The sequence below is a fragment of the Sycon ciliatum genome, chromosome 3 (genome assembly GCF_964019385.1).
Source record: "Sycon ciliatum chromosome 3, ocSycCili1.1, whole genome shotgun sequence".
Lineage (NCBI taxonomy): Eukaryota > Metazoa > Porifera > Calcarea > Leucosolenida > Sycettidae > Sycon > Sycon ciliatum.
The window spans coordinates 18,167,284-18,181,666 of record NC_088645.1 but is presented as its reverse complement, the minus strand read 5'-3'; the positions used below and the strand labels follow the sequence as shown (position 1 = coordinate 18,181,666).

General features: G+C 47.9%; 3 protein-coding genes across 7 annotated transcripts in view; 2 read left to right on the top strand and 1 right to left on the bottom strand.

Moving 5' to 3' along the window:
- Nucleotides 1-8,259, top strand: part of LOC135811641 (4-aminobutyrate aminotransferase, mitochondrial-like) — a 28,675-nt gene extending 20,416 nt beyond the window's left edge. For both annotated transcript variants that reach the window (XM_065324876.1, XM_065324875.1), the window contains exons 13-16: nt 5,148-5,253; nt 5,791-5,937; nt 6,809-6,920; nt 7,625-8,259. In XM_065324876.1, coding sequence (XP_065180948.1) covers nt 5,148-5,253; nt 5,791-5,937; nt 6,809-6,920; nt 7,625-7,746 — 487 coding nt within the window. In that variant the 3' untranslated portion in view covers nt 7,747-8,259. The remainder of the gene's footprint in view (nt 1-5,147; nt 5,254-5,790; nt 5,938-6,808; nt 6,921-7,624) is intronic.
- Nucleotides 8,260-10,399: 2,140 nt separating this feature from the next.
- On the bottom strand, nt 10,400-13,054 carry LOC135811640 (pyridoxine/pyridoxamine 5'-phosphate oxidase-like). Of its 2 annotated transcripts, none has more exons than XM_065324872.1 (2): nt 12,697-13,054; nt 10,400-12,041 (listed from the first exon to the last, which is right to left on the bottom strand). In XM_065324872.1, exons 1-2 carry the CDS (start codon nt 12,964-12,966, stop codon nt 11,517-11,519), a joined length of 795 nt encoding a protein of 264 aa, XP_065180944.1. In that variant the 5' UTR covers nt 12,967-13,054; the 3' UTR covers nt 10,400-11,516. The 2 variants fall into 2 exon arrangements, with proteins under 2 accessions (XP_065180944.1, XP_065180945.1); XM_065324873.1 differs by having other exon boundaries at nt 10,400-12,038; nt 12,697-13,051.
- Nucleotides 13,055-13,337: 283 nt separating this feature from the next.
- LOC135811638 (tectonin beta-propeller repeat-containing protein 1-like) overlaps nt 13,338-14,383 on the top strand; it is a 37,713-nt gene continuing 36,667 nt past the window's right edge. For all 3 annotated transcript variants that reach the window (XM_065324870.1, XM_065324871.1, XM_065324869.1), the window contains exon 1: nt 13,338-14,046. In XM_065324870.1, the coding sequence (XP_065180942.1) occupies nt 13,630-14,046 (417 nt within the window). In that variant the 5' untranslated portion in view covers nt 13,338-13,629. The remainder of the gene's footprint in view (nt 14,047-14,383) is intronic.

Sequence of the window (14,383 nt, the reverse complement as noted above, 5' to 3'; positions counted from 1 at the left end):
CAGAAACAACAGACAACGACATGGTGAGAGAACACTTCAACGCCACAATACGCAAAGAAAACGGTCGCTACACAGTCAACTGGCCGTGGAAGGAAAAAGCTCCGCAAGTGAACTATGAGCTGGCCAGAGGTCGACTCGTCTCCCTAATCAAGCGGCTTTCTACACAGCCAGACATCCTACGACACTACGACCAGACAATCAGAGACCAACATGCAAGTGGTATCATCGAGGAAGTCCCGAATGCCGTGCCCACTGGGCCGGTCCACTATTTGCCACACCACTGCGTCCAGCGTCAGGCCAGCACAACAACCAAACTCCGCATCGTCTACGATGCGTCAGCAAAAACCAACAAGGATGGAAACAGCCTCAATGACTGCCTTCACAGCGGCCCCAGCTTGCTTCCTGACCTGGGTGGCATACTGGTCCGTTTTCGCCTGTTCCCTGTTGGGATCACCAGCGATATTGAGAAGGCATTCCTCCAAGTGGGCCTCGACGAACCAGACCGGGACTACACCCGCTTTCTGTGGCTCAAGGACATTTCTCAACCAGTCTCACCAGCAAACCTGGTGACATATCGTTTCTGTCGAATCCCGTTTGGTGTTATTTCCAGCCCGTTCTTGCTGTCTGCCACCATTCATCACCATCTCGACAACAGCAACAGCACGCTCGGTTCTGAAATCCGCGACTCCACCTATGTGGACAATGTGATAACTGGGCGCAACACGGCTGACGAAGCCAGTACTCTCTATGATTCTGCAAAGAGCCTATTCAACGACGCCGCTATGAATCTCCGTGAATGGTCATCTAACAGTGATGAATTCAACCACACCCTGCCAGACTTCGACAAGGCCACATCCAACAATGTGAAATGCCTCGGCCTGGCTTGGGATACGAAAGAGGACACTCTCAATGTCATTTCTCCTAATGTGGCTCACAAACACGCCAACACCAAGCGCAGCATCATCTCCGCTGCTGCTCGCTTTTACGATCCCGTTGGCTACCTGTCACCTCTGTTTGTTCGAGCCAAACTTCTGATCCAGGACATCTGGAAAGCAAAGCTCGACTGGGATGATCCGGTTCCCAACAGCATTGCAGATGATTGGCAGGCTATTGCCCAAGACCTGGACAAAGCAGACACGTTCAAGCTCCACCGTTTCACTGGTCTTGACCCAGCATCTGTCACTCGCCGCGAACTTCATGTGTTCTGCGACGCATCCGAAAAATCGTACGGTACGGTTGCCTATCTCCGTGAAGAAAGCGCCACAGCTGTGGCCACAGTCCTGCTCGTCAGCAAGACGAAGGTAGCTCCACTCAAACAAATGACAATTCCTCGTTTGGAGTTGATGGCAGCGCTAATCGGTTCTCGGCTTATCAAATTCCTCCAGAACACACTGCCATTTGATCTCCACCGCACTGTTCTGTGGTCCGATTCAACTTGTGTTCTACACTGGATCAATGGCACGAACCAGCAATCTGTGTTTGTCCAGCGGCGACTAATGGAAATTCGGTCGAATCCGACAATTGCGTTCAAGTACGTCAGTACAGATTGCAATCCTGCCGACCTACCCTCACGTGGTGCAACAGCTGCTGCATTGCACGACAGCAAACTCTGGTGGGAAGGTCCTGAATGGCTACGCGGTGATACCAGCTCACTCGGTGAACTTCCATCCCCTTCACTTGCCACAGCTGCAGCAATGGCCTCAGAACCACCCACTGAGGTATCTGTCGCAATCAATTCTTGCTCTGGGGAGGGTCCTTTCATCTCTATCGAAAGGTATTCCAGTTGGTCGAAAGCGGTACGCGTAATGGCTTACGTGAAACTGGCAGTACAGAAGCTGCAAGGCAAATGCAAACAACAAACACAACTAACCACAACCAATATCAAGGAAGCTGAAATGGAATGTGTACGAGTTATCCAAGGTCAAGAATTTGGTGAAATTAAAAATGCAATTCAGAAAAAACAAAAAATGGAACTCGTTACCAAACTCGGTCTTCTTATCGATACCAACGGCCTAATTCGGTGCGCAGGGCGCATGAAGAATGCTAGGTTTCCAGAATCTGGTCCAATACTGCTGCCACGGAAACATCCTGCCACGAGGCTAATCGTGCAACTGTGCCACGCTCGCGTTCGGCATTCCGGTACTAGCCAGACGCTCATGGAGGTGCGTAAGCGTTTCTGGATAACTCGTGGGCGGGCCACCGTGCAGACAATATTGCACAGCTGCTACCACTGCAAGAAATGGGAAGCGAAACCATACCCAATGCCGGATTTTGCTCCACTGCCGAGCAAGCGTGTTAACAGGTGCATACCATTCTCGTACACTGGTATCGATTACTTCGGCCCAATGACAATGACCAAGGAAAGCGAGAAATGCAAGGTATGGGTTTGCCTGTTCACATGTTTGACTACCCGCGCAATCCACCTCGAGCTAATGGAAGACATGACAACAGCCTCATTTCTACTGGGCTTTCGTAGATTTATTGCCCGTAGAGGTACGCCGATTGAAGTTTTGTCAGATAATGCAAAACAATTTCACACTGCCTCGAACGTCATTGGTGAAGTTTGGAATGACGTGAACCACACCGATGACTTTACTTCGTACTGTGCTACGAATGGAATACAATGGAAATTCATAGTACAGCTGTCTCCATGGATGGGCGGCGCATACGAGCGCTTAGTACAATCAGTGAAAAGGGTCCTACGGAAGACAGTGGGCACTTCAATTCCAAACCGTGATATGCTCAATACGTTTCTAATGGAGGCGGAGGCGATAATTAATGCACGTCCACTGGTCTACGTTGGAAACGAATTGGATTTTGGTAATGTTCTTACTCCCAACCATTTCTTGTCTTTAAACCCGAAGTTGGGCACTCCTGGTATGGAGGGAGACTTTGGTAATGACCCGACGTTTGAGCCTGACACTTCTTTGGCTAACACATTGCTAACTGCCTGGACGGATGGTCAACGCCTACTACAGACTTTTTGGTCAGAATGGCAGTATTCGTATCTACCCACGCTACGTGAACGTGGTCAGACTGCACTTCCGCATGGAAGACTACAAGCACATGATCCACCTACTGTGGATACTGTTGTCCTAGTCAAGGAAGAAAAGATGCCACGCGGCTCTTGGTTAATTGGACGAATTGACAAACTGCACAACAGTAATGATGGTGAAATCAGATCTGCAACAGTTGTTCTGCCATCCAAGCGGCAGATCCAACGTCCACTATGTCTGTTGTACCCAATTGTGCAAGCGGAGAATCACGATGCAGCGCACGATGACCCGCCGCTCGCACAACCTGCACAGCCTGTACAGCCTGCACAACCTACACAGCAACAACCAGCTCGACCAACACGCCGAGCAGCCGCTGGTTCCCGTGCTAACCTGAAGAACCTAATAAGTCAAGGTGCAGTATAACTCTGTGAACTCTGTAAATAGTCTGCATGAATGTATTTATACACAGTACACTCTCTTGTTGAACACTAAGCAATCACCACACACTCATTTACACTTTGTCTACACTACTGCAATTGCAATCGCTCTTCTTCTCTCTTGTGGGGAGTGTCGCGAACGTCGCGATGAAATACATGTACATGAATTCGGAATAACCAATTTATATTTGCATTACATGACGATGATTTTGTACTCTCTTGCTTGCTTACGTTGTGGCTGATTCCACGCTTGGGTTAGCCGAAGTCTAGTTCCCCATCGTCCTTTCTAGTGATTGATTTCATTCTACTTCGAAGTAGCTTCGAAGCAATCCCTCGTTTCTCTATTCTTTGCATTTTGTTCACAAACAAATTCTTCGTTATGTTTTCGTCCCGTGAGTATTTTCGCGCTCTTGATTTGTTTTGCTCACGCGTGACTTTCCTTTCCTTTCCTTTTCTTGTTATGCATGACCATGATGACGTATTTGGTATGACGTGTTATGTGTACGTGACCACGTGACTGCGTGTTCACTAACTACATGTGACTGTACAGACAGTAGGCTAGTGCATTTTAGCGATTCGCTCTCCTTGCTGTTCACTTCTTCTCCATTTCTGTTTGTCGCTGCACTAGTTCCTTTTGTTACCATGCCACGTAACTGAAGGTCGTGGTCGCCATTTTTATGCATGTTCTTTGTGCGCAGCTGCCTGTGGATGCAGCTGCCTTTTTTCCGTTGAAATTAGATCTTGTTTGAGAAAGAAACAAAGAAACAAACTTTCCAAATCAAGAAACGTAAATGTCTTTCATGTCCGTTGAGTCGGGATCTTTATGATGTCGCGAGTCACGACAATTTTGCTCAAAGAATTGCTAGCAAATTTGGGCTATGACTACCGGTCAATCGACTGGATTTCCATGTCCGCTATAGTACATGTACTTTTAAATGTGTACTACTATGCATATACTATAATGTGCACTGGGACTACCTGACGCTAGTTTCCATGTCAGTCATACCGCATATCCAGTTGTGCTCCCAGGAAGTCTTGGTATTATAGCGAGATGATTCAAGACCACACTGGCTAGATTGATGTGTGTTGCAAGGAGATTTTGTGCAAGGTTGAATTAGCTCGTCTTCACATGTACATGAGCAAAAGCTGGCACAGCCCGTTATGGTAAATTGTCACTAAATTCGAATTCAAACGGTGGTGTCACTGAATGCCCTATATATTGTCTATAGATTGGATGTTACTGTCCATAACTATGCAAGCGACGGTACAAAGGGACTGTATGTACCACTAGTGCAGGTGTCGAGCTGTGTCAAACAGCCTCCTCGGAAATCAGTGGTGCCCAGTGTTATGGTGGGTTTGACTCAATCCCATACCACCGATTTAGGGGCCGCATCTGCACCTTCATCTTTGAGGATGGTGGCGTTCTTGAGGATGCGGAAACTCAGTCGGACTGATTCTCACAGGAAGTGTACAATTATTCAATCAAATTTAAGTTACCCCGTTGGCTATATACTTCCCGACGAAGCCTCAAAGAGAAACATTTGGAGATTAATTTATTGCAATTGCAATGAACTTAGACTGTGATGGTAAAGATGTTACAGAGATAACCAATTGGCTGTGGCAGAGCCTCCAAGTATTGAAGAAAGCATTGCCGGGCTTTCCTTACGCAAAACTGTGTTTGATCTCTTGTCATACTGCATGTGCACACTAACAGGGCACATGAGAGATGGGATCTGGACGATGCTCCAGACTTTATGACGTTTGCCAAGAAGATGCAAGTCGCCGGCTACTATCTGCGGAGCGAGTTCAAACCAGCCATTGTGAGTTGGCCGTACATGTACTTTGTAGTTATAATCTCCTTCTCTGACTACCGTGCACAGTGATGCAGTTTATAACAGTTAGAGCATTAGTTCACACTGCCTTCACAGCTAGTCATTGGAGGCAGTGCAGGAGCCTTTATCTCGGCTCTAGATCTGATGAACCTCATTCTGGTCATTCAAGTAAGTTAACTTCACTCTACACAATGTACAGTAACAACTGGTGTAAGCGACCTGTGGGTTTAGCGACCACCTGCTCTTAACGACCGTTTTTCCATGCACCGACAGTTCTACACACACACTGTGGGACCTGGTTCTAAAGACCACCTGGCTTTAACGACCGCTTTTGCTTGCACCGTTGGGTGGTCGCTTAAACAAGGTTTTAATGTAGTTTGTTTGCTGTGCATGTAAAGTCATTCTAATGGCGCCTGGTCGCAGGTCACGACCATCCATACTTCTATCCAGCATGGCTTCCACCATCAACTGCCGTACCACTTGAATTGTGTTTCTCGTCTGATTTGCAATAACGCCGTCCACTAGGGAAGTCGTGTTCTGAACACGTGGTTCGGTGACGTGGCGCGCATGGTCATTGCCAGGGAAATGCTTCACGTTGTCAAGCGTGACGGCCTTGTAGAGAAGGCTAGAGAAACGGGTGATGTACTGATGGCAGGCCTCCAGGAACTACAGGTGAGAGTTCTTTACCAACGCTGTAGAAAGGCTGTTCAAAAGAAACATCGACTTAAATGATACAAACCAACCATGCCAAGGAACCAGCCAAGTTTATGGAGGGTGTGGGGGGGGGGGGCACTATTCTGATGATACCATCATTTCTCAGCTTGAGCACTGTCACCTTGCTTGTGGTGCACAATTCTATTATCCTCCATCTCCTCCTCCTTCTGGGTGGTTATAAGGGAAAAGGTGCCTTGAGTCTAGAACTGTCTACATCTTAGGTCACTCCTGTGCGTATATACACAGCTGTTACTCCACTTTGGTGTGTTACAGTTCATTCACTTGTTTGCTACTCGCGTACGGTTTTATCAGCCTGAAGAGCTCGCTCTCACGCGAGCTTGTGAACGTGTATGTGTGTGTGTGTGTGTGTGTATTATGTGGCTGAGATATTCGCCAGGACCTCACTCGCCACTCGAAGTTCTGTTCCGGGTGACTGAAACACTGTCGGTCCTTTCAGGACCTGCCATCATCTCCGGATGGGCATTTTTGTATTGTATTGTATTGTGTGTTATGTTGTCCTACACGGGAGATTTGGTGTTTTGTCTGAAGCTAGCAGGATATTTTCTAGGCAGATACTGATCTCCTTACAAGCTGATCTCATTTGTGTTCTGACCTACCTTGGCCTAAGAGTAAGAGGGATCACCCCCCCCCCCCCACCCCGACAGGCAAGTGGCTTTTATGTGTGTATCTTTCTGCCAGAACTTGCATCCGTGAATACATAGACAATAGGGTAGGAAAACACTGTGCAGGATCTGTTCACATTGATTGGCAAAGCCGTGCATGACTGTTGCGCCAAGCAGTATCTCTGTATCGCTTTCTTATTCTGTAGATGAGGTTCCCCTCGCTGGTGAGCCGAGCACGTGGTGCAGGCACTTTCTGCGCCATTGACTGTGTCAGTGCCGATGTGCAGAAGAAGTTCATTTCAGAGCTGTGGAAGCTTGGTGAGTGGGACATGCTTTAGTACATAATTATGTCCTAAAGTCTCATCATCAGCCGCATGTACTGTCATAACGCGTACTGCACTAAAAGTGGTTCCTGGTTCTTCATGCAGGCGCATTGCACCGCCGTTGTAGGTGGTCCGGCCGGAGGGGAGTCTGGGGGTCTCCCCCTGGAATATTTAGAAATTTAAAAGGGTGCGAAATCCTGCATTCTGGGCACTTTTGGCATTGCGTTAAAAAAAGTGGTCCGGTCAAAGCCAGACGGGCCGGACCGGCTGCTACGCCCCTGTCGTGTTCTACATGCCTGGTCTTCGAGGCTCATGGTAATGAAGCATCGGTTTAGCGGCAACATTGAAGGAATTACCTGGGGCACGGGTACGCCACACACTACTCTGGCTACTACGCCCCTGTCATTTGTATCATGATGCAACCATGTGCTAGTATGCTCTCTGCTTCCCTCAGGTCAGCAAGCTTCTGCTACTGTAGGTCAACAAAGATTCGGCGCATATTTATTTTCGGCTATTTTCGGCCTGGTCATGTTTGGCCAAAAAATTGTTTTTGTTTTGCAAGGTTCAGGGTGACAGTGTATACAGGCGGCAGCAGTAGAGGCCGGAAATTTGATGCGCCGAAATGGGTTTTAGCCCTGGGAGGCCGAAATTTTTTAGACTTACAAGTAGTATTTGAATGTGACCTGTTCCTCTCTGCAGGAGTACATACTGGTGGTTGTGGAGACGCCACCATCCGCTTCCGGCCATCTCTGCTCCTGACACCGCAGCATGTCGAGCTAGCACTGCCGCGTATGTATGAAGCACTGGCCAAGATCAACTAGTTATCAGGTCCGGCGGAACCGGTCCGGTTGGTCAGGCTCTGGCTGGACCAACGGTTTGGTCACCGAGATGTGAAGTGGTCATGTGCACCCGCCATATCATGCAAGAGTGCGTGAAGGGCCATGTATGGCCAGGCCAATCCCAAACTGTTTCCGCCGGCACTGAGTTCTGATCCTGGGTTTGTGTACTTACTATACGTAGCAGGCACGTTGCATGTGTCCTACGTGGCATGGTCACGGACTTCACATTAACAGATGACGCTGAAGCACTTCTGCATTTCACATTTAGAGCTGTGTTGTGCAGCAATTAGGAAATTCACTCTACAATTAGCTAGGTATGTGCAAGCTGTTATAGGATAGATCCATGGTTTTCTCATGCAGAAAATAATGTACTTTGAATATGTGCCATCTCTGGTTGCAGCCAGTTGCCTCTTCGAACTCTCTCCTTCACGGAGCGCTAATCACTGCCAACTACCATTATAATAATTATATTTTTTTCAAAATTTGGAGACTCAACTGAAGCCAATTTATCTAGCATTGTTATTATTATTTATAATCAGTTATAAAGCTCATCACTGGAATCTGCCAGCCTTTAAAGGGGAAGTTAAGGCAAAAATTAAAATTTCACCAGTTTGTAGTCTTCGGGGTGCTGAGTCGAATGGTCTTGGTCCGAGAAAGCTGAGACGCTCCCTTCCTACTTGAATCCCAATCGAACTCGCGCACTTCCACCGAAACTGGGTCACTGCGCCCTACTAGATGGGGATTTGTATGCAAAATGTCACTAAAAGCGCCATTTCGTTCTTATAAAAGCACGGATGACCGCGATTGGCCCATATGTTGTAGTCTTTTGGACGCTGAGTCGACTGGTTTTGGTCCGAAAAGGCTGCGATGGAGCGTTCCTCCTTTATTCCCAATCGAACATGGTTGAAGAAGCGGTCACGTGCTCCTGGGTTCCCAAATCACCTGGTCACCACGCCAGCAGGCGACAACTTTCACACCAAGGTTCAACTCGAGTGACAGGACTGCACCCAAAAAAGGTCAAACAGGCTAGTAAGTTGTACCCTGCAGGCACGGTGATCAGGTGACTGGTGTACGCAGGAGCACGTGACCGCTTGTTCAACCCTGTTCGATTGGGAATAAAGGAGGAACGCTGCATCGCAGCCTTTTCGGACCAAAACCAGTCGACTCAGCGTCCAAAAGACTACAACATATGGGCCAATCGCGGTCATCCGTGCTTTTATAAGAACGAAATGGCGCTTTTAGTGACATTTTGCATACAAATCCCCATCTAGTAGGGCGCAGTCACCCAGTTTCGGTGGAAGTGCGCGAGTTCGATTGGGATTCAAGTAGGAAGGGAGCGTCTCAGCTTCCTCGGACCACGACCATTCGACTCAGCACCCCGAAGACTACAACTGGTGAAATTTTAATTTTTGCCTTAACTTCCCCTTTAAATAATCATTTCCCGGCTGTTTTCTCGATCTACCGATAGCCAGTTGTCAGCAGTGACGACCTGCATGTACAGTGTTGCTTGAAATGAATACCAGCCATGTCTGTCACTCAAGTACGCGCCAGACATTGCACGGTCCTAGAGCTGCGAACACTGGGCTGCGAAATGATGCAGGGCACAAACTTGAGTGACGACGCGACTGAATTTCATAGAGCAGCACTGTACACTGTATACATGTAGTCAGTTTTTTTCTCAGCAGAACTGAAGGTCAGTGATCCAGATGATCACAGGTTTCTTTCGCATTTCTTAAAGAAGAAAATCTCCGGTATCAGCTGGGCTAGAGGGTTCAATTAGCGGTTTGCTTCGAACGATTTTATTTGAAGTAATCCAAATCACACGGTATTCAACATCATCACAACTATTTAATTATGCAAACACAGCTCAAAGTAGAGGCCAGACAGGGTTACATGGCTGTGTTCATCTTCATCCACAACACCGTGTACTTGTAATAGGTACTACATTTTGTGTGATGATAATTATTAGAGAGGTTAAGTTTCACGTAAAAGTCTTACGTCCGTGAACTTTTACGTCAAAAAGTGAAAAACTCGCGTAAAATTTGACGTGTTTTACGTGAGTTGACTGTCCCGCACGTAAGTTCATGACGTGAGTTTTTGGAAGTGTCGCTTGGTTATTCCGACCGAATTTGTGTGAGTTTCCGGAATTTTATCGAGTTTGTTGGAAGATTTGATATTTGTGCGAACTAAACCCGAATCCTGCCAGGCAAAATTTCACGTCACGTCGCACGTGTAACTTGACCTCTAAAAATTACACGTTACGTGAGATTTGCACCGCGTTTTGAAAAAGGGCAAAAAAAACGTGTAACTTAACCTCTCTATTATGTACAATGTACTTGCAATGTGTAATAATTATACTACTGTAGCATCATTACATTTGGAAACCACTACAGATTGCTGGGTGCCGAAGAACTCCAGCCCCGTAACATAGGCCGTTCTTATTGTTATGAACTATGGTCTATACACAGTTGAGTCACCGTGTATACGTTGGTACGCTGTGTTGGTGAAATTCTAGCCTGATTCTAGCCTGATTCTAGCCTGATTCTAGCCTGCTTGTACTTCGGCAATAAGTTTGTCGGCACCCGACAGCACGGCAGGGCCTCTAGCTATTACAGGGCGCCAAGCTCTGGTCATCTCAATCACTCAGATCCAGGTTTGAAGTGCAAAGAGCACAAGTCCATACACAAAAAAAACAGCAATAAGTAATTAGTTGAAGCAACTAGGAACTAAATAATAGCCATGAGCAGAAATGGGCCTGCAAAAAAATGCATGCTTGTGACCAGGAGTTAACTATGCTGAGTTATAGGGAACATCTCAACACGATATGACACAAAGCACTGCTGCAAGCCACAGCAGTATAATAGTGCGAGAGAGAGAGAGAGAGAGAGAGAGAGAGAGAGAGAGAGAGAGAGAGAGAGAGAGAGAGAGAGAGAGAGAGAGAGAGAGAGACAGAGAGAGAGAGAGAGAAAGAGACAGAGAGAGAGAGAGAGAGAGAGAGAGAGAGAGAGAGAGAGAGAGAGAGAGAGAGAGAGAGAGAGAGAGAGAGAGAGAGAGAGAGAGAGAGAGAGAGAGATCAAACGCAGACTTGACGTAGTTGTATTGATAAAATAAATACAGTTGTAACGCAACAACACTGAAACCAAGTACACATCAGAGCGGAGCAGGAGAAAAACAAGACCACCACCAATCACCATGCACTTGCATCACATGATGCAACAACGTTAGATCATCAATCATATGGAACACACAGAACAGGGCCAAGGCTAGTGGAATACTCTGTTCCAGGAGCAGCGAATACACCCAGGACATTGATTGGCTGTAATGAGCAGTTCTCAAGACACACACACACCCGTGTGCCATGAAACGTACGCCACTCCCGTAGATACACAGCAAGATATCGTGATGGATACCCGCGGAAAGCAGCGGGGCTCATCTCGCAGCAGGCACGCAGGCATGCTGCGGCAGACAGGTAGAAACTGTAGTATGTTGACGTGCGTATACACACGCTGAACCATAATGGAGACAATCTCTATGCTCCCATACACACACACACACCCTGAACCATAATGGAGACAATCTCTATGCTCCCAAACACACACACGCTGAACCATAATGGAGACAATCTCTATGCTCTCATACACAGACACGCTGAACCATAATGGAGACAATCTCTATGCTCCCATACACAGGCACGCTGAAGCATCACGGCTCCGGAGACAATCTCTATGCTCACGTACACATACGCGAATCCATCATGGAGACAATCTCTGAACAGCCCAGGCACCCTCAGTGTCATCACTACGTTTGAATTTTATCCTGTCGTGCAGTCGGCTGGACTGGCCCTGCCAGAACTCAATGGCATCCGGACGAACCAGGAACCCACCCCAGTGATCGGGTCGCGGGACGTCCGTCCCCTCCGGAAACCGGGTCGCCAGGTCGCTGTACGCTTGCGCAATCTGGTCGCGCGACTCAATCACAGTGCTCTGTTTGCTGCATGCCGCGCCAATCTGGCTGCCGTGCGGCCGCGAGTGGAAGTACTTTTCCGACACGTCCGCGGGTAGTCTCTCCACTCGTCCCTCAATGCGCACGGATCTGTTCAGCGCCGGCCAGTAGAAGACGAGGGCAGCAAACGGGTTCGCCGACAGCTCGCCGCCCTTGCGAGAGTCGTAGTGAGAGAAGAAACGGAAACCGTCCTGACCGTATCCCTTCAGCAGGACAACACGAGCCGATGGTCGTCCGTCCGGGGTGCATGTTGCCAATGTCATAGCGTTTACCTGCTAGCACAGCGTAGAGCACAACAGAACATTGATCAGCGAGAGCTATTTGCGGGAGATCTTTTGTCAATCAGTGCGAGTAACAGTACTGGCATGAAGGCGGCGGTTTGGTGCATGTAGCATGGGACATAGCTGGGTATGCTTGTGCATTTTGTCTGCGAATGTAGATCAATGCATAGGATGGTGTGTGTGTTGTGTGTGTGTGTGTGTATGTGGGTGGATGTATGTGGGTGGGTGGGTGCGTGTGTGTGGACGTTCGCGTGTATATAGAAATGTTGATCATCGAGCGTGTACGTGTGCATACCAAAATGCATGCTTGCACATGTGTGGATCAGCCAGCAGGTCAAGCAGACAGTTGACATTGTCTTACAAGCATTTTCGCAAGTACACACACTGTGTCAACATTTGAACAGTTTGTATACTACACAGGAAATTACGTATTGCAATTTCAAATTTGGACATTACATGTCTAATTTTGCCAAACGTAAAAAGTAGAAATCAAAATAGAACACATGTACCCGGACAAAGTCTGCTAATCATCAGCCACAATGCACCACGTGATGTTGTGCCGAGAGAGTAGATTGTAGTACGCAATGCTCATGGTATGGAAAAGTCAAAATCCAAATCATAAAATTTTGAAATCACAAAGATTTCGTACCTCCTCATACGTAGTTCCAGTTTCCTTTGCCAGGCTAAACCAGTTGTCAAACTGTGCTATAGGATCGCGATCAGACACCAGCTGGTCTTCTGTGAACGGTGCACTTTCGTAATTCTTTCGCAACGCTGCCACCTCCTCGCCCATTTCAAATCGTTTCTCAGCAGCCATTGTCAGTGTCCTCAAAAACGGCACGCGGCTTGATTTGAACGTGGCACTGCCGAAAAAAGACACTACTCTTCTTCCAGCTCCACAAGCAACTTGATGAAACATCTGCCAGCTGAACCAAACCAATGTATCCGCTTCGCAAACCAATGGCAATGGCCTCCGAGAAAGGAAAAAAAACTAATGTTGCACAAGATTAGAATGCAGCGAGAGCAGAAGAGACCAGCGTCGTCATTCTTTTCGCAGATCATACAATTACAAGGTCATGACGTCAAGTACTCCATCGGATGATGTTTGCGAAAAATATCAAAATCAGCACAAAAAAATGAAAAAGATCGTCGGAAAAAGTCTTCGGAGCTAGCGCGAGCTCCGCCGACGATTTGCACTGGTGCACTACAGCAGCTGTTGAGCGTTTGTCCCAGTTGGCGTGTGGCGCTTCGCACTGCAAGTGCCATGCATGCATGTCCTTTCGGCACTCCTTCAATCAAACGTTTCGTTTTGAAATTTTTGTAGTTTGTAGTGCAGCTAGTGGTGTCGAGGAGGGCCCAGGGGCGCAATAATATATTGGTTTGCCGGGCTAGTGTCGACGCTTTGATCATGCCAACAAGCACCAAGAACGATGAAGTGCGGTAGCATCTCGGACGCAGAGGAAGCTGGGAGGAGAATAGCGCGGTGTGGAGAGTCCAGCCAATAAAATTGACAATTAAAAATTCTTGAAAAAAGGGGAAAGCTTCAGTACCGTCAGTATTGGGACAATAGAATCTAGCAGCAATGACGACAGGAGTTGGCCTATGGCTGCTGGACAGCGAGGGCAGAGTGTTCCGATTTCTTGGAGCGCTACAGGACACCAGCGACGAAGTAGCGGAGCCAGAGGAGCAGTGGAAGCTTGTCAAGGGGCGTTTGAAACGCATCAGCGCCACACGTGATTGTGCGTGGGGCTTGGACGTGGACGATCGCCCCGTAGTGTACGTGCACTCGACATACGTACCGATACGTGTGGAGGTGGACGTGTACGAAACGGAGACCAGAGGCCTGTTGGGGCGCAGTGGCAGTGGTCACCCAGCCTGGACGAATAGCGATGGAACAGAGCAACGGGCGCACCCGCAAAACATTGAACTGCCGTCCGTGAATTGGGAATGGGAGCGAGCGTGGGGTGTGGACCATGATCACACGGAGACCGACTCGAACGTAAGTTACCGTTTGTAGGAAACTGACATTACCAGAACACGAAGCTGGAAGTTCACCATTCATTAGGAAGCACTGATATGCAGTTCCACCCCCCCCCCCCCCCTACACATATGCATACATAAACACATACAAACGCACACACATGCACATTCCCCATGTTCCATCTCAGCATCATGCAAGTGAAGACAACCGAATTGGGGGTAATGCCATGCTGCGGTGATCTGCAATACAGGTCCTCCCTCGTTAGTAGATAATCTCTGGGCCGTTGAAAAAGTTACCTTATAACGAGACTTGTCTTGTAACAGGACTTGCAGCTAAAGGTGAAATAGGCACTAAT

Excerpts from the sequence above, each read along its gene's own strand:
- LOC135811640 (XM_065324872.1), bottom strand. The coding sequence starts at position 12,966 with ATGTTTCATCAAGTTGCTTGTGGAGCTGGAAGAAGAGTAGTGTCTTTT. Across the intron at positions 12,042-12,696 it reads CTGGAACTACGTATGAGGAG|CAGGTAAACGCTATGACATT; the intron begins GTACGAAATCTT and ends ACGCTGTGCTAG.